The sequence below is a fragment of the Equus caballus genome, chromosome 3 (genome assembly GCF_041296265.1).
Source record: "Equus caballus isolate H_3958 breed thoroughbred chromosome 3, TB-T2T, whole genome shotgun sequence".
Classification (NCBI taxonomy): Eukaryota; Metazoa; Chordata; class Mammalia; order Perissodactyla; family Equidae; genus Equus; species Equus caballus.
The window spans coordinates 104,156,380-104,175,589 of record NC_091686.1 but is presented as its reverse complement, the minus strand read 5'-3'; the positions used below and the strand labels follow the sequence as shown (position 1 = coordinate 104,175,589).

Genomic DNA, 19,210 nt, shown 5'->3' with positions numbered 1-19,210 from the left:
TCGGTCTCCCTAGTCTGTGGATTGTGTCCCCTTTCTCCCTTTTTTCTTTTTTCAAGTATGAGAGCCTTCTTGAGGATTTCTTGTAATGGAGGGCTTTTAGTTACAAATTCCCTTAACTTTTGTTTGTCTGGAAAAGATTTAATTTCTCCCTCATATCTGAAGGAAATTCTTGCTGGATAGAGTATTCTTGGCTGAAGGTTTTTATCCTTTAAAGCTTTGAATATATCACTCCATTCTCTCCTAGCTTGTAGGGTTTCTGTAGAGAAATCCGCTGACAGTCTGATAGGGGCTCCTTTATAGGTTATTCTCTTTTTTTCCCTTACTTCCCTGAGAATTCTTTCCTTATCATTCCTATTTGCCAATTTTACTATTATGTGCCTTGCGGTGGGTCTTTTTACATTGACAAATCTAGGAGATCTAGAACCCTCCTCTACACACATTTCTCCGTTGATCCCTAGATTTGGGAAGTTCTCTTCAATAATTTCGTTAAGCACCCTTTCTGCTTCATTTTCCTTTTCCATATTCTCGGGAATTCCTATGATCCTTATGTTCTTACTCCTCATTGAATCCATTATCTCTCTGAGATTTTCCTCATTTTTTTTAATTCTTAGTTCTCTTTCTTCCTCTGTCTGGCGCCATTCGGCCTGTCTGTCCTCGATTATGCTGATTTGCTCCTCTAGGTTGTCTACACGGGCATTCAGGGAATCTGTATTCTGTTTTATCTGGTCCATTGTGTTTTTCATCTCAAGTAATTCTGTTTGATTCTTCTTTATGATTTCAATCTCTTTTGTGAAGTAACTCCAGAACTCGGCTTGTTTCTCTGTCTTTCTCTCTACCTCATTGAGCTTTTTGATTATAGGTGCTCTGAATTCATTATCACTTAGTTTACCTAATTCCAAGTCCTCAGGACTTAATTCTGTGTTTTTATTGTTTTCCTTCTGGTCTGGGGCTCTTATAAATTGCTGGATGGTAGAGGAGTGGTTTTTTCTCATGGTGGTAGAATTCAGTTGCAGTTACAGCCTGTCGCCACTAGATGGGGGTTGAGAGCGGCGTGTTAGCTCTCCGCCTTCGGGGCAAGATGGCTGCGCCCACTGGCTTTGCTGGGGGGGGAGGGGCTGTTACTCACATGTGCCGGTCTGGGTTCAGATCAGTTCTGTTCTCTGGTCTCCCAAGGCCCTTGATTTATAGGGTCCCCGCGGACGGAAGCTTTCCCCCCCGTCAGCGGGTCTCCACTGAATCAGCGGCAGGAGTCCTGGATGATCCCCCAGTCGCGCGGCCCCTCCCCCGCTCCCTCCCGACCCGCGCTGCAGCCATCGCAGACTCTAGGGGAGGGAGCGATGTTCTCTCCTACGGTTCCAGCGCCTCCGAGGGTGTAAGCAAGATTTATGATCTCCGCCTTCTTGGTATTGTAGGTCTCTAACGAGCTGGCATTATGTTTATTCTCTGAAATTCAGTTCTTCCAATCTTTTGTTGTATTTTGGAGGGGAGAGAATCCCGGGTCAGCTCACCCCCCCATTTTGCTCCACCCCTTCGTCTCACCTTCATTTTTGAAAGATGTTTTTGGTGGACAAGAGTTGTAGGTAACAGTTTTTTCTTTCATACTTTAAATATGCTGCTTAATATGTTCTCAGGGTTGTATTGTGTTTGATGAAAATTCTGCTGTCCTCCTTATCTTTGTTCTTCTGTACTAATGTGCCCCCCACCCTCACCCAAGTTGCTTTTAAGATACTCTGTTTATCCCTGGTTTTAAGCTATTTGGTTATGATGTGTATTGGTATCGTTTTCTTTGTGCTTCTTGTTTTGAGGTTTATTTGTCTTCTGGGTTCTGTGGGTTTATAGTTTTAATCAAGTTTTGAAAAATTTTGGCCATCATTTCTTCAAATATATATTTTTTGTCATTCCCTCTTTGCTCCTTAGGGACTCCAGTTACACCTATATTAGGCTGCCTGAAGTTGTCCCACAGCTCAATATCAATTTGGATGGTTTCTTATGCTTATTTTATTTAAATTGGCTGATATGTTAGTCTGTGGTGTTTAATCTGTCAGTAGTCTCATTTAGTGTATTTTTCTTTTTTTTTTTAAAGATTTTATTTTTTCCTTTTTCTCCCCAAAGCCCCCCGGTACATAGTTGTGTATTCTTCGTTGTGGGTTCCTCTAGCTGTGGCATGTGGGACGCTGCCTCAGCGTGGTTTGATGAGCAGTGCCATGTCCGCGCCCAGGATTCGAACCAACGAAACACTGGGCCGCCTGCAGCGGAGCGCGTGAACGTAACCACTCGGCCACGGGGCCAGCCCCTCATTTAGTGTATTTTTCATCTCATTCATTGTAATTTTCATGTGTAGAATTTTAATTTGGCTCTTAAAAACGTTTAATTTTACATGTCTCCATTAACATGCTCAATATTTACTAGCTTTTTGAATGTATAGAACATAACTGTAGTAACTGTTTTAATATATTTATCTACTAATTCTCTCATCTGTTACTTTTGGGTAGGTTTTAGTTGACTTTTCTCCTAATTTTACGTTATATTTTTCTGTTTCTTAGCAGGCCTAGTAATTTTTCATTGGATGCCTGACTTTGTTGGGTGCTGGGTATTTTGTATTCCTATAAATGTTCTTAAACTTCTAGGATGGGGTTAAGTTACTTGGAAACAGTTTAATCCCTTTGTCTTGCACTTAGAATCTTTTTCAGGTAGGACCAAGGTAGAGTTTAGTGTAGGGTTGACATTCCCCAGTACTGAGGCAAAACCTTTCTTAGTATTCTACCTGGTAACCCATGAATTATGAGGTTTTCCACTCTGTCTCCTTGGAACAAGTGCTAATTCCTGCCCTATGTAATCTTCAGGGATTGTTTCTTCTAATTCTTTTGCTTATCTTTTTTCTTGGCTTTCTATAGCTCCCTTGCATTTGTGAGCTGATCAGTAGTCAGCTGAAGACTCGAGGCACCCTTCCTATATGGCTTCTCTCTGTACAACTCACTCACTCTTCTCTACTTAGCCCTGTAATCTCTAGCTTCCATTGTTCTCCCCAGACTCCCAGTTCCATCTCTTCAACTCAGGACTGCCAGTCTTTGCCTAGTTTCCCTCTTCCTGCGCCGTGTCCTGGAGTCCTGGAAGTTCTCTCCAGGAACTGATTTAGGCTGGTCATAGGGCATACTTTGCTTCTGATCTCTCAGGGATCACTGTACTTTTCCTGATGTTCAATGTCTTGAAAACTATAGTTACATATATTTTGTGTAATCTTTTAGTTGTTTTGGGGGGTAGTGGCAAATCTGGTCTCTGGAACCTCATCTTGGCTGGAAATACAAGTTCATTCTTACTTGATTTTAGCAAATAAAAAACAGAAGGAGTTTTTTGGTTACTTCTTGAATGCTTACTTTTACTTAAAGTGAAATTCACTTGTTCATGTTAAATCTGAGTGACTCACCTTATATATTACTGATGTTATGCTGATTGGATATAATTTCAACGTCCATGATCTCCCTGGGTATTGGCACTCACAAGTTCATGGATGGCAGAAAGACATCTAAGTAGGTATTTTGGGTGTTCGTGTTCAGAGTTCTGGAAGCTGAAACCAAAGCCTAATTGTAGATTTTGTCTAGAAACTAAGGCCCAAACTAGACTTCAATATATCTCTAGTTGCCACAGTACTTACTTGTTTTAACTCCAATAAAAGCAACAAATTTTCACCATATATTTGTAAAGCTGTGCTCTCTTTTTTATCTTTATAACTTTGTGAGGTAGTTTTTATCTTTTATTTTTCAAATGAGAACACAGAAGGTAAGTCATTGGTATAGGCCTTTGGACTCTCATTTTGGTATTCTTTTTTGTTTTTCCCTGATGAGGAAGATTGGCCGTGAACTAACATCTGTTGCCAATCTTCTTTTTGCTTGAGGAAGATTGTCGTTGAGCTAACGTCTGTGCCAGTCTTCCTCTGTTTTGTATGTGGGATGCTGCCACAGCATGGCTTGATGAGCAGTGTGTAGATCCACGGCTGGGATGTGAAACCATGAACCCCGGGCCACTGAAGTGGAGCCTGGGAACCTAACCACTACACCACCAGGCTGGCCTCTTGATGTGCTTTTTAATGACAGTGCAGTACTTTTTTTTCCAACTAATGGAGAGACTGATGGAATCGTGGGTAATTTTGTTAGAGATTTTTGGATTATAATCAATAATAATCTTGAAGAGTAGTTAATGATATAGGTCATGTATCGGTTCCTATAAAACAAATGACAGGCAGACTTCAGCTCATAAAAACATTGTTTCACAAGTTTCTTTGTAAATCTCTCTACTGACTGATCAGTCATTTGAATCAGTGTCATAAATAATGGTTGAATTCTCCAGCTAGCTCGAGTAAATTGCTAACCCTCCCTTAGCCTTCGTTTTTTCATTTTTAAAAGTGAGAATAACAGTAGTACTTTTCTTGTTATGCATTCTTTTCCCTGAGACGTTTATACTAAGCTATTTTAGTATTATTTTCAAGATAGAAAGACCCTGCATTTTTTTTCAAGGAACCCATCTGCTTTAACTGACTCACATGTCAGACTTAGGACGTTGTTTTGATGACAGGTGTCCTTTGGGACAGTCTCTGCTTACATTGTCAATAAAAAGGCTGTGGTTTTCCTCTCCATCTCTGAGTTATGTATTTTGTTTCAGGATATCTGAAATGGTACTTTAAGAGTATTGGGCAATCTTAGCTTTATAAATGTCTGATATTTCCCAAATGTGTATTAAATCTACCAGTATAGTCAGGGTGAAACTCATTTATTCAGGCTTTAAACTTCAGCAATAACAACATTGAAATGTAAAAACCACTCAAAACTTTTTTATTGTCTAACACTTCTGTGCACTATGTATGCGTTTTTTATTTAACCGTATTGATAGCTGTATATGTCAGGCAGTTTTATTTTCTTCATTGTACAGAGAAGTGTGAGGCTAAAGAGAATGTGAGTACTTAGTAGAGTCAGATTTTGTATATAGTCTAGTCTGTCAGACTCCAGAGTCTGAGTGCTTAACTGTGATGATAAATCCACTTTCCTTGGTACTGAGGTCTTAAAATTGTGTATTTAAAAATAAAAGGGGAAACAAATTTATCATTGTTGTGTCATGGAAATCATGACAAGAATTGTGTAGCTCAGGCCCCCTGAGGAAGTGAAACTGGAATGTTATCAAGAACTGAGACAGTTCCTGGTGCCATTTCTTTCTCTTCCTGTGCTCACCTCTGTTCTCTGTCATTGTTTTGTCTCTCTGTGTATTGGCTTCCTCTGTTCTCCTTACCACCTGGCCCATCTTGATTGTTCATAAAACGAAACCTTTAATACCAGTGTCTTTTATCATCTTAAAAATTCAGACCCATGGCCAAGTGACCCAACTTTTCATGATCTGAATTGTAGTTTCCTGTGAGATAAAACCCTGTCAGTCTAGTCAGGCTCTATTGTTTTCTTCTGGGTCAAGCATTCATCCTTTGGTCACATAGCTGTGGCAGTGGGTGATAGGTTGAGGGAGGGGTGACTGGACACATTCAGGGATCTACACTAATCTTGGGAGGTAGTTCTCAGGGAAAGGGGTGTAGGCTGAATAGAGACCCAAAATATGTCTATACTAACGTGTCAGATTTTATTAAAGCAGTATCATAGAAATAACAGCACAAATACAAAATATAAATATAATAGACATAACATAGAAATAAAACAAACAATAAAAATATAATAAAAAGAGTACAAATACAAAATACAAAATAATATATATGTTATAGGAACAAGGAACTGAAATCAGTTTATCATTTAAAAACTAACTTCCTGAAACTGAATATGTAAATTCTTCAATGGTACTAGAATTTATTTAAAAGAATCGTCTGGGTGAATGTTTGAAGAGAATATTCAATAGTCATTTATTTATTGAGCACTTCTTTATTTGTGTTGTCAATTCGGGCTTTCCTATAGTAGGTTTGCATAACTGAATTTGTTTACCAAAGGGCTGTACCTCATTTCCTGTACATTATTTGAAGGTTTCTTCATAGAATTTCAGATTCTCTTTTGAGATTCCTTAATTCACAGATTGCAGTGAATAAGAAGCATTTGTCGTTTGCTCATACATTTTCACTTATTGGTGACTGTTTCTCAAGTAGCCTGCCTCATTTCAAAAATTTGCAGTTTTCTATGAAGTTTTAGAAAAGTCTGAACAGTCAGAATGGTCTACTCTTCTGTAGGATGTTTGGGAGAGGATTTAGGGGAAGCTGATGATTTTTAGTGTATTTGGTTCAGTTAAACATTTTCCAACCTAGTTTCAGTATGACGTAATTCTTAATTACAGTCTTTTCTACTGCTGTTTTGTGATCAAAATGTTGAAGATATATAATAAACTTTTATGTGGTTTGTTATGAATTATGTTACCTTGGGGTCATGTTTTAAAACAGAAGTATATATTAATTTTTAAATCATAATTCTAGGGAAATATAATTCTATATATTTATTCAGTTTTCACCCAATTTTCTTAGGAGTCAGATAGTTCTTTTACACCAAGTGAGCTATGGATATCTTCATTAGCTTTTTGTTTTAATTGCCTTTTTTTGATGTCTTAATTCTTTTATTTTGGTAAGCATATATTTTGGCAGAACCTGTACTCTCATTCTGGGCTTTCTAAAATAGTTCAGCAGCTAGAATGCCACATATAGACTATATATGGAAATTAGCCTTATTTTCCTTTTTTTTTTTGAGGAAGATTAGCCCTGAGCTAACTACTGCCAGTCCTCCTGTTTTTGCTGAGGAAGCCTGGCCCTGAGCTAACATCCATGCCCGTCTTCCTCTGCTTTATACATGGGGCACCTCCCACCCCGCATGACTTGCCAAGCAGTACCATGTCCGCACCTGGGATCCGAACCGGCGAACCCTGGGCTGCCAAGAAGCGGAACGTGCGAACCTAACCACTGCGCCACCGGGCCGGCCCAGGTTTATTTTCTGAAATATATTGATCTTGAAGCCACAGAACTCTACTTCTGGGTTCTTTGTGTTTATGTGGTGAAGAGAATTTCCTAAGACATTTTTTTTTATGTAGCACATAAATGAAACAGTTGCCATTCGTTCCAGCTGACTGAACCATTTCCAAGATAGGCTTCCTCCCTGCTCTGTTCATCATACTTTTCAATCTGTAATATCTCTCTAGCTGTTGGACGTCTTCCAGATAGGGGCAATTCTGAGCATCTCAGTGACAGTGATTTTTCCAGGTATGTCTATTGAATTCTGAAGGTATCAGGAAGAGCAGGGGAGATGGGCAGAAATAGGAAAATAGAAAATAGGCAATGGAAGTAGAAGGAGTTGGGGCAATGAGGCAGGCCCCTTTAAAAATAACTTTAAAAAAAGGACATTTAGGGGGCTGGCCCGGTGGTGCAGCAGTTAAGTTCGCACGTTCCACTTTGGCAGCCTGGGATTCACCGGTTTGAATCCTAGGTGGGGACCTATGCACCACTTGTCAAGCCATGCTGTGGTTAGGCATCCTATGTAAAATAGAGGAAGATGGGCACTGATGTTAGCTCAGGGCTGGTCTTCCTCAGCAAAAAGAGGAGGATTGGTGGCAGATGTTAGTTCAGGGCTAATCTTCCTCAAAAAAAAAAAAAGAAAGCACATTTAGAAAAAAGGGTAAGGCACTACTTAGAACAACAGAATATACATGTGCTAGAATCGAGCTTCTTGATTAGTGCTTTTCAAATTATCTGTGCTGGAGGACCAGATTTTTCATTTCCACTTCATTATAGATAGGGCCTACATAGTAAGTACGTTTATCACATGCTTAGGTGAGATGCATGAAAACACTGTCTAATTGCTGTAAAAGTGTCTGGCTGGCTACTCTCCATTTCTATACATAATGTAGACTGGTATCAGTTTGCTCACTGACATCGGTCTGCTGACCAGTTGTTGAGTAGTGTTGTTGATCCTAAAACCTTGTTTCTTCATTTTGCACCCAAGGTTATTGAAGCTCAGAAAAGTGAAATGCTTTGCTCAATATTATACAGCTATTAAAATTTTCTTTCTTAGTTTCAGTAGAGAACAACTCTACTTCAGTCTTTTCTCTGAAGATGATTTTCAATGTCAGTATATAAAAGTCAGAGAAATATGCCTCTGGCGTTTGGGACTGTAGGGGATTTTTACTTTCTACATTGGGTATTTCTGAAATAATCTTTTGTATGATCTCATAATTTTGGAATTAGAAAAAAATTAATAAAGATGCCAAATAAAACCATACCAAACAAGAAAAATCAGAAATATTGTGGTAGAGAAAGCATAATAGTTAAAAAAAACCTGTTAGTTTTGTGTAATTAGAATGGCTAGTTTATATGGGGAGAATGTCAAGAGATAAGGCCTAAAAGATTATCAGGGACAGGATTGGGAAATGGTATGTAAGTCATAAAAATGAGTGTGCTTTTCATTTGGTAGAGAATGTGGAGCAATTGAAGAATTTTATATAAGGAAGTAATACGGAGCACGTTGATTTTTAGCAAAGAAAGTTTTAGTGTTTTCTCTCTATGTATTTTTCAGTAAGATTAATAAAGGATCTACTTTAGTTTTTAAAAGTGTTTTAGTTCTAAACACTGTAATCAAATACCTTTCAACTATAAGTAATAGCTTAAAAGGTAGAAATATGATGCAGCAGTTGAAATTAGTATTTATTGTGTTTTGAAACACCCCGTCACTAGGTATTTGGTAGAAATGTGTAATACTGAGGGAGTATATTATGCTATTGAGCATAACCAAACTGCTTGGGTTGGAATCTCAGCTCTGCTGTTCATTGTCTTTTCAACCTTGGGCAAATTACTTAACCTCTTTGGGCCTTGGTTTTCTCATCTATAAAGTATGAGGATACATAATACTTTCCTTACAGAACTGTCATGAAGTGAAATGACTGCCTCTCTCTGCATATGCGTGTGTGTGTGTAGATATAGAGGCGTATTTATTATATAATATAGAATAGTACCTGGTACATAACGAGCATTAAATAAGCACTTTTACTGCTGCTGCTATTGTTGTTACTGTTATGATTGGTAGTGGAAGACATTTCATTAAAAGTTTTATAAACGTAAGAATATTGTGAGTATAAAATACCAAAAATGTACCATTTATTATATGAAAATCACCACCCACTGGATTTCACATTTTATTTTCCTTAGTTTATAGAGACTAAAATTGTGAATTTAAGTATATTTAATTTAGTATTTTCTCTTCTATAGTTTATCAGAGAAGATATGAAATATAAAGATGCTTCTAATAAACACAGCCATCTGCACAGAGAAGATAAGCATATAACTGTTGAGGATTTATGGAAACGATGGAAAACGTCAGAAGGTAAGACTCTTTCAGTGATCCGGATCCCTCACTTGCCCTTCTGCCCTGCTTAGCCGTTGTTAACTCACTGATTGCATATGATTTAAAAAGAATCGAGATAACATATCTGTGAGGATATTTATATTCTAGTAAATAATTTTTTCGTTTTTGGTTTTGAAAGATGATTTTTATCTTAAGATTCATTAAGGGTCAGCCTGTTTTCAGATAATTTAATACCTTATGCTAGAATAAATAAGATAATGCATATCTGAGAGCTTAAAGTTATAGAGCATTGTTTTAGGTGTTAAATGGAATTATTATAAAAGGTTTATCAAACATGTTGATCCTAAAGTTTTCTTATTAGTTCTGGAGAACGGTTCCTAAAGTCTTTAGAAGGCACAGAACTTTTAAGCTTTTTCTCAAGTAAACCCTTTATGAAGTCTTCTAATATTTACCTGATAAAGTTGTGTTATTTATATTCTGTTTCTACCTTTAAATTCTCAAGCTATCTTGTGCACAGTAATGCACAGTAAAAAAGTCCATTAAGCATTTTTTTTCTTTTTTTGAGTAACAGAGTCAACCAAAATGTTTTTTTCTAAGATTTCTATCCTTTTACCAAAGTTAAGCAATTATGTTGTAGCATATATTTTTCTCTGCTTGTTTGAAAAATGAAATGAAATTAAAAGGAAGCTGGGACAGATTACCAAGTTGGAGTATAAAGAAATAATAACATTTACTAGACTGCCAATGGCAACATATGGAAATTGGAAAATACAGAAAACTATCCCACCAAAGCTCAGTATTTTATTAAGGGAGAAGAAGGTTTATAGCTTGCTTACATTTTTGTTTTCACTTTTTCAAAGAGGCATCTGTTGAAGTATACTAGGAAAGAGAAAAAGAAAGAAGGGAAAAAAATACCAGACTTAATTGAAAATCACATAGACTTTAAAAATCTGTATCTCCATTTCCCCTCCTCGTACTGTTTTTAAGTAATATGAACTTGCGTAGGAATAAATGAGTATAAATTTCATGGGAGGAAAGTGCTAGAATGGTGGAAAACTCAGTAAGACTTAGTCTATTTGTGTGAAATGCCTCAGCAACATGTAGATCTTACTAAAGGAATTGGAGATCCATTATGGAGTCTATTGCTACTAGTGTATTTGAGATTTGGATATGTGGTAAGTTGAATGGAGCCCACTTAACTATATTTGAATGAAGGAAAAAAGATTTGACCACGTCTCATCACCTGTTGTGCTACCACCCTGGTTCAGCTCCCATCTCTTGCCTGGGGAATTGCAGCAGCTGCCTAATAGTCTCCCTGTGCTCTGCTATAGTCTCTTCTTCACATAGCAGAATATTCTATTTAAAAGATAAATCACATCTGCTCAGTACCCTTTAATGGCTCAGAATAAAAGCCAAAATCATTACAAAGACCTGTAAGTCTCTACATGGTGTGCCTTCCCCTGCTCCCTCCTCTCTTCCACCTTCTGTCCTCCCTCTCTCTCTCTCTGTCTCTCTCTCTGTCTCTGTCTCTCTCTGTCTCTGTCTCTCTCTCTGTCTCTCTCTCTCTCTGTCTCTGTCTCTCTCTCTCTGTCTCTGTCTCTGTCTCTCTCTCTCTCTCTCTCTGTCTCTGTCTCTGTCTCTGTCTCTCTCCCCCTCCCCCTCCCTCCCTCCCTCCTCTTTCCCAGTTTGACTTCTTGCTATTCTACCACTGCAGGAGTGAAGAGGTCCTCTTGGCTAACTCCCTTACCTTCCCTCCACCTTTTTTTATGAGGAAGTTTAGCCCTGAGCTAACATCTGTGCCCATCTTCCTCTATTTTGTATATGGGATACTGCCACAGCATGACTTGATGAGCGGTGCATAGGTCTGTGCCAGGGATCCAAACCTGCAAACCCTGGAAGGAGAGTGCGGGAACTTAACCCCTACGCCACTGGGCTGGTCCCCATTACCTCTTTTATTAAAGCCTTTATTGGGGCTCTTCTCTCCGTGAGCCCACCCTGATCACTCTATTTAAAATTGCAAACCACACTCCCTCCCCTCCCTGCTACCCTTGTTTTTTGGCACTCTAGATCCCTCTTACATGGCGTCACACTTTCTTTTCCACATATCATGTATCACCTTCTAAGATATATAACTGACTTGTTCGTTATGTTTGTCTCTCTTCTCTCTCTCCCCTGCCCCTGAGAAGGTAAGCCTAGAAAGCAGAGGATCTTTGTCTATTTTGTTATTACTGTATCCCAAATCTTAGGAGACTCTGTCCTCAAAACTCCATTTTGCTTTCCCACCTTAGTGATTTCAGGGAGATCTTTTGTGATCTATGAGAGTATTTGTTTGTTTGTTTTTTAGCTTAAGGCCTTTTCATGTTGAGTAGCCTCTTAAATCTCTTTTTCCCTAGACTTTTATCTTAATTTCCATTCCCTAAGATTTTACCGTTATGATGGTGAGAAGATTTCCCCCTGGGTCTCCAAAGAGTGGACCTAAAGCATCTACTCTCTACTTCCTTTTCTCCAAAGCTCAGTCACTCACATAACCCTCTTAGGGGATCAGGGCGTGGGAGGAGTAGTCTTCGGGCTCCTATTAAAACAGCTGCATGGGAGGGAAGAGAGAAGAGTCCAGTGAAATCATCCTCCACTACAAGCTTTACAGTGACCTAATTGATTTTCTCAACCCGTGTCAGACTCTTTTTATTTATTAAAGGGGTCATGTAAAGGTGGAGTATCATTGCTAGATCGTGGTTTTTAAATCATAGCCTAACAAGCCCCAGGTTTCCTGGAGGTATCTCAGGGGCAGGGCATGCTGAATGTGCAGGGTTTTGCTTTTATCTGATATTTTTTGTTTCTGCTTAAGATTTCTCTTGGGAAACAAAAAATGATTCTGAAAAGGTTTTGAAACTGTTGATATAGAGATTAGAATGTACCTCTAGCAATAATATGTAATTCAAGGTTGTTTAGTTGAACATGAATGCAGATACATACACACATGTGTACAACATGCACACACATATGCATACACGCAGAGACATACACAATCGTACTTTGCCCATCATTGTTGTCCTTAGTGCCTAGAGCAGTGCCTTATTTACTTTGATATTCAGTAATATTTGTTCAATGAGTGAATGTATAATGCCTGATGAGCATTGGATACTCAGTAATTCAGTTCATCAAATACTTTGAGTACAGACATTTTTGCTGTAATGAAGTATATGCATTCCTGAAAAACTTATGTTTTGCAAAATTATGAAGTTAAAAATTACAAAGTTTATGGGAAAAAAATGAGGTTGAATCAGACTACTCAAAACCTATGCAACTTTGTAACCAGGGCACTAACAGTACTAACAATAATACTAGCACAGGTAAAAAGACGTGTTAAATTCCTAATTGGTAAATACTGTGGTAGATATAGGACTTTACCTTAGAATATGAGTAAAGATAACTTAATGGAAGGAGGGATTAGGTAGGGTTGAGGTTGCTAAATTATGAAGACAAGGACAAAGTGCACGAAGATGAGAGCTGAGCAACAAGCATTTCTAAGACAGAGGCTGTGGCCAAATTGAGCTAAAAGGAAGGAGTGGTGGGTGGGCATCGTGTTAATAGCTTGCTGTTTTGGCCTTCTGTATTCTTTGTATCCATTTGCTGTTACTTGGTGATATAAAATAATAACGTGAAGAAAGTCACCAGTGAAATGTGACTTTTATATTGACAAGATCCCTATTTACCAGTTGCACATAAGCTAAGTCATGTTACAGAAGCAGGTCAGCAGAACAGGTTTAATATGTTATGTGCTAAGTGGGCGTTGGATCCTGGTGTTAAAGATGTGTTAAACATGTCTCTGGGTTATAAGGAGTAAATAGCTGAGTGGGAAAGACAAAGGAAACAAATAGTTACAATATCTGGTGATATGTACAATAATAGAAGTAAGTGAAGGATATGGAGACAGCTCACTGGAAGGAGTAATTAACTCTCTGGTAGGATTATACACAGACGGTGGCGTTTGCAACAGGCTGTGAGGGTTCACCAGGAGTTCTGAGGGAAATAAGGAGATAGACCATAAATGGTAGCCCCCTCATGGCTCCTTCTTTAGTTACCTGAAAATTTGCTAGACGTGGAAGTGGAGGCGGCATGCTGTAGGAAGTGTGTGGGCTTTCAAGCTTTAAATCCTGGCACTTTTATTTTTGAACATTAAGACATTGGGCACATTTTAAAGTTGACTGAGAAAATGCAATTCTTGTGTGATATAAATGAGTAATGTAGTAAAAGTGCCTAGTGTAATTTCTGGCAACACCTGGGAGGCACTTAGTAAATGTTGACTAATCTTTGTAATAATGCTGAATAAAACTAAAGTGTTTGGCTCTATTTAAAGTTTTGAAAGGTTTTTGATTCAGTTCCCTAATATTCATCAATAAAATGAACAGACATTTTAGGCTAAATACTTACCCTTGTAATGTGCAGTTCTTTGGAGGGTGAAATGTACCTAAGATCTTTATGGAATGTTGTCAACTGGGGAAGAGTAAAATTGTGTTATGTAGAAATTGATCCTGATCTCACAAAGAAAAATTTCAACATGACCTGAATGTTCTTTTTGTGTGCGTAGAGAATGCTTGCTCAGTTTGCACATGGCAGCAGTCCAATGCAAATAAAAGCCATTTAAAAAACTGGTATTAGATTTCGGATAGATTTTGATAAACTGGATAAGTTGTTACAATTACTGAATGCAATTAATAGTAGCCAGATACCTAATGAAGGAAAAAGTAGATAGAAAATTATTGGTTATGTGTAAGATTTAGGGACCATAGTAGATAAAAAACGATTAAGTAATGTACTGTTTTTAAAAATGATAACTCATTGGGTTAAGTAGTTATTATAACATGTGACAACCATGAGGTAATCTTTCCATCCTGTTCAGCACGGGTCTTATCTTACCTAAGGTCACTGTGTAATTTTGGGCTTTACAAATTGAATAGACATTTGGAAATTTTGCAGAAGGTTTAATTTTTTTTTGATTAGAAATTTAAGGGAGCTGAAATTGTCTGAAGAAGAGCATTTAATAATGGTTGTTTGCAAGTGTATATAATGCCTACCTAGAGAGAAATGACCAAGACTATTTTCTTTCTATTTAGGAAAGCAAAAATGTAAATGTTACATAAAAAGCAATGTTATGAAAAAAATTTGCTGACCATGGATGTTAAATTTCTAAAAGTAAGGAGCATTATAAATATTTCCTTTATGTATATTTTTAATATTCATAAGGATTTTCTTCTTGATATGAAGGTATAAGTGGATCTCTAAGTGTTGATAAAATCTACCAGCTTTTTTAGGTCTATGCTATTGGTTACAATGAAACTGGAATGAAAAAACAATATGAAAGGATCAGTGCATATTGTTTAGCATTATCAGAAGAGTAATTCAAAATGTAGGCCTTGCAGATAGTCAGGTAGCATTATCTTTGTGGCATTCGTTGATGCAGTATTTATTTGTATATTTACAGTATGCATAGCAGTCAGTGTGGTAGAATACAAGGAAGTATAAGATAAGGCCTTTCTCCTCAAGGAGCTTACAATATTATTGCATATGCACAGATGAAATGTTAAAAAACAATACAAGAAGTTTTGATTAAATACTAGGTAAGTGATACTCTTGTGGGAGTTTAAGAGAATGGGCAGATTTATTTTGGGGAAGTCTTCATTAGAGAGGTGACTCTTCGGCAAGATTTTGAAAGAGAGAAAATTTTCTTAGAAATAAGAAAGTTAGGGATATACACAGGTTAGCACATTAAAATGAATGGATGAACAGGTGTAATTCCAGACTTAAGTCCTAAATCCCTCAAACAAGCACAATTTACAAATCAGAAATATAATGTTTTTACTGTATATGAGATAAATCACTGTTTTAATATTTATCTTTTGCTATTAACATGTAGTGCTTAACCTTTCTGTGTCATAATTTCATATCTGTTATGGGGTAAAAGTCATCCACTGCATCCAGTTGTTGAGGATGAAATGAATTTGTGTGTGTAAAGTGCGTAGAACAGTGCCTACCACGTAGCACGTGCTCAGTGACTATCCCTTGTTACTATGGTTTTTGTAAGATAAATGCGCACATGGCACATGCAGGGGACTTTGGAGACTGATAATGCTGGAAGAGGCATCTGAGTTGGAGAATAGTGGAAAATAGGGTCAGTCAGAGAGGGAGACCAGACTAGTGAGCCTTAATGTTTAAACCTGATAAGCTGCTCCAAGAATGGCAAGTAAGATCCCACTCATATATGAATGCTTACCAATTGATAGTGGTTGCCTAGAGCACTGTATTAAGGAAGCTTGGTTTGTGTGTGGTCTCAGTAGCAAAGAAGGAGGTTATTGTAGAAATTACTGGTTAGCAATATTTACTATGTGTATGGAAAGTGGTAGCATATTTTAGCATTTTTATTATCATTGAACTAGGTATTAGGAGCTATTACAGCTTCTTGTTTTGGAAAGCCTTATAATATAGAAGAGTTAGTTATAAGAAGGTGAATTTACCATAAGCACGACGACTAACTTTGAGTGTAATATAATGTGTATTTGAATGGGAAGAAGGAGAAATCATGAATTCTGAGAAATATTTTTTTTTTTTGGGTAACAAACATTTCTTTTTAAATCAACTTATTAATTTTCTTTTCCTCAATCATTCTCTTTAGGAATAACCTATTTCATTTTAATAACAAAGCTGATGCTTTAAATTAGAATTTCCCTCCATTTTTCATCGAGTTTTAAAGTATTTAGAAGATAGTTATTCATCTTCAAGAGTAATGGTATTCTAGAAGGGACCCTGGACCTCTTCTAATCTAGAACACTTTTGATGCTAGTAAATTTTGAATTATACTTTACTGCCAGCTCATCCTGAGTCTATGTTTGTTTGTTTATTTTTTATTGCGGTAACATTGGCTTATAGCCTTATATAAATGAGAAATATTTTAAAGGAAGACTTGGATTAGTTTATCCCCTTTGTTCAGAATAAATTCCATTCTTTTTTTTATTCCTTGTGATTTTAGACCCATTGGGCTTGAGGAGAATCATTTAACTGGTTCCTAACAGTGAATGCTTTTTAGTAAATACTTATTATGAGCAAGGCATTGTCCCAGGTACTGAAGATGGACAGATGAAGAGTATGTTTTCTGTCCTCCACCTGTCTACAGTCTGTTATTGGAGAAAGGTCTATTAAGTAATTAAAGGATGTGATATGATCTGTAATCGAGTTACATGTAGTAGGCACTGTGGGATAATTGAATAAGAAGTATGTTGGTCTGCCTACAGAGGTCAGGTAAGGCCAGAGGAGTTAGTTGGATTAAGGGACATTTACCTTTCATCTCTCGTCAGCTCTTCACTAAGAGACATTCTGCTGAATTAATAGCTTTCAGGATATTTGTGATTAATATAGCACATTTTGAAAACACAAGGCTCTGAATGTGCTTCAAATGCTTGTGCTGTTTTATTAACACAGGTTTTTAACACTTTTCAACTTTTAAACAATACTTTTACTTCTAGGAAGAGCTGTTGTTAGCCATCTATAGAGGTACTGGATTTTCATTGTCTACAGAAAGTACTTTATACAGTGTAAGGCCTGTTCTTGAAGTAGAGTCTGTTTTCAAAATGACAAATGTCATTATTGGCACCACCAGCAAAAGTCTTTTGTAGTCTGTTTATTGTATGTAGGGAATAGGTGACACAAACATAGTGCTCATTTACCCTATCAACAAACATTTATGTCTGCTTAACCTGGGTTTTTGCTAGAAGAGTAGCATAAATATTACTTGATCAATTTGAAAATTAATCAGTTTGCAAAACACTTCTGTATTAATCAGCATTGATTTTTGTATTTTTGTTTAAAGTGCGTCCTTTCTTCCTTTATGATCAAATAGCTTTCTTTTTATTATAAAATTATCTAAATGAGTTCAGAGCACTCACAATAAGTTGCTAATCTTTCTTAATCATCATCCTATGTTAGTGTTTCAGTCTCTCTGTTCCCTTCAGTTCAAATGTATTCATCAGGGCTAGGTTTTGGTTTTTATTATATTAGTTGTCTTCTTTCCCTTTCTCTTTTATTGTTGACACGGTTCCTCCTTACTTCAGGATACTTGACTTTCAGAGATTTAGGGTCATTGCATATACTGATTTGCTAGGATTGATGATGTCTTTTTAATCTATGGAACGTACTTGACTTTGTGACAGCTCTGTCTTCCTTTTATAGATCTTTCTTGATTTTATTCTGAAATAGAGACCACTCCCAGAATAGGATGCAAAAACCAACTGCCTATCACTTCTCTCTGTACTTTGGCCCTTAGAAAATTTAACAATTTCTATTCTCTGGGAACACATGAAATGGATATGTTGTGAGCCTCATTTTTTCTTAAATAACAAATCTTCCAGTATGTAATCTATCTCATGATGAAGCTTTTCTTACAATTTAAGGAAGTAATATTCTAAAATTGTTTGTGAATTTGCCTTATGTGTTTCCGTACACCTGAATTATTCTACATTTCTCCTCTGCTGTGTTCACAGACTCAAGGGATACCTCAAGTTTGGAGTACAGTAACAGAACCTTCTGCAGAAGGTAAAAATGAGGGCTGTCCACTTTTCACTGTGATGGACTGTCTAGAAAACAGGAGGCTTTCGTGAACATCTTATTTTTCTTTCCTTACTTTCCCCAGCAGTTGAGAATCAGTTCCATACAGACGTGTGTTAAATTTTGCTTTACCAATTCTCGGTTTGGGAAAGCGGTGGATAGGAGGGACTCTGGTTACAGTTCTGGGTGTTAAAATGTATGTTATTGCAGGAGGTTCTCTATTTAGATTCACTTTAGGTGGAACAAATATTTTATTTCTGTTCTTTTAGATAAGGATCTTGTTTGTTGATAATTGTATTCTCCTCTTCAAAGATGGTCAGTTTTATAAAATTCTTTCTTCTTTTCAAACAAGTCTTATGCTTACTTGGGTCTTTTTTTTCTATTCCACTGAGTATTACTTAGCAATTTAGAAACAACTGTAATAGAAATAATACAAATTACAGATACTATGAAAATAAAATTTCAAACTCAATTTGAATGAATTAAATGAACATGTTCTTGAATGAACATGGCTTATTTTTAAAAATTCTAAGCATTTCTCTAATTCTGGAACATATATTTATATACATATATGTTATATTACACATATAAATATATGGCTCAGAGGGAATGAACGATAAAAAAAAATAGGATAGGGGCTGGCCCCGTGGCCGAGTGGTTAAGTTCGCATGCTCCGCTGCAGGCGGCCCAGTGTTTCGTTGGTTCGAATCCTGGGCGCGGACATGGCACTGCTCATCAAACCACGCTGAGGCAGCGTCCCACACGCCACAACTAGAAGGACCCACAGTGAAGAATATACAACTATGTACTGGGGGGCTTTGGGGAGAAAAAGGAAAAAAATAAAATCTTTAAAAAAAAAAGGATAAATCACATAGCATGTATATATGTCTCATACTTAAAATTCTTCTCAGTCTATGGATGGTTACTCTGTCTAAATAAGAGTAGTAAGTACAAATAAAGCTTGTCATCTAATTTTTTCATTTGGTTAAGATGCTCTTCAATAAGAGGTCTTTAATAAGCATTCTTCTAACATTTGACCAGTCTTCTTTTTCTCTTTCTTTTAGCATCAGTGTGAATTCTTCTAGGATGTTGAAAGTGGCGAACCACAGATAGTTTTGATTCAGAGTGTTTAAAATCAGCTACTTACTTAAGGTATTAGTTTAAAATTAAGAGTCTAGATCAGTCTGACAAAATAATAAATGTCACTCCCATTGAAGGAAATTAAATTTTTACTTCCATCATCAATTTTTTTTCCTGGTAACATTAATCAGCTAAAAAACAGTATAAAGTAGGTGTTT

At 37.0% G+C, this 19,210-nt stretch overlaps 1 protein-coding gene across 8 annotated transcripts in view; it reads left to right on the top strand.

Annotated features, from left to right (window-relative positions):
- STIM2 (stromal interaction molecule 2) overlaps positions 1-19,210 on the top strand; it is a 170,501-nt gene that overhangs the window by 93,450 nt on the left and 57,841 nt on the right. For all 8 annotated transcript variants that reach the window (XM_070262518.1, XM_070262521.1, XM_070262519.1 and 5 more), the window contains exon 3: positions 9,221-9,335. In XM_070262518.1, coding sequence (XP_070118619.1) covers positions 9,221-9,335 — 115 coding nt within the window. The remainder of the gene's footprint in view (positions 1-9,220; positions 9,336-19,210) is intronic.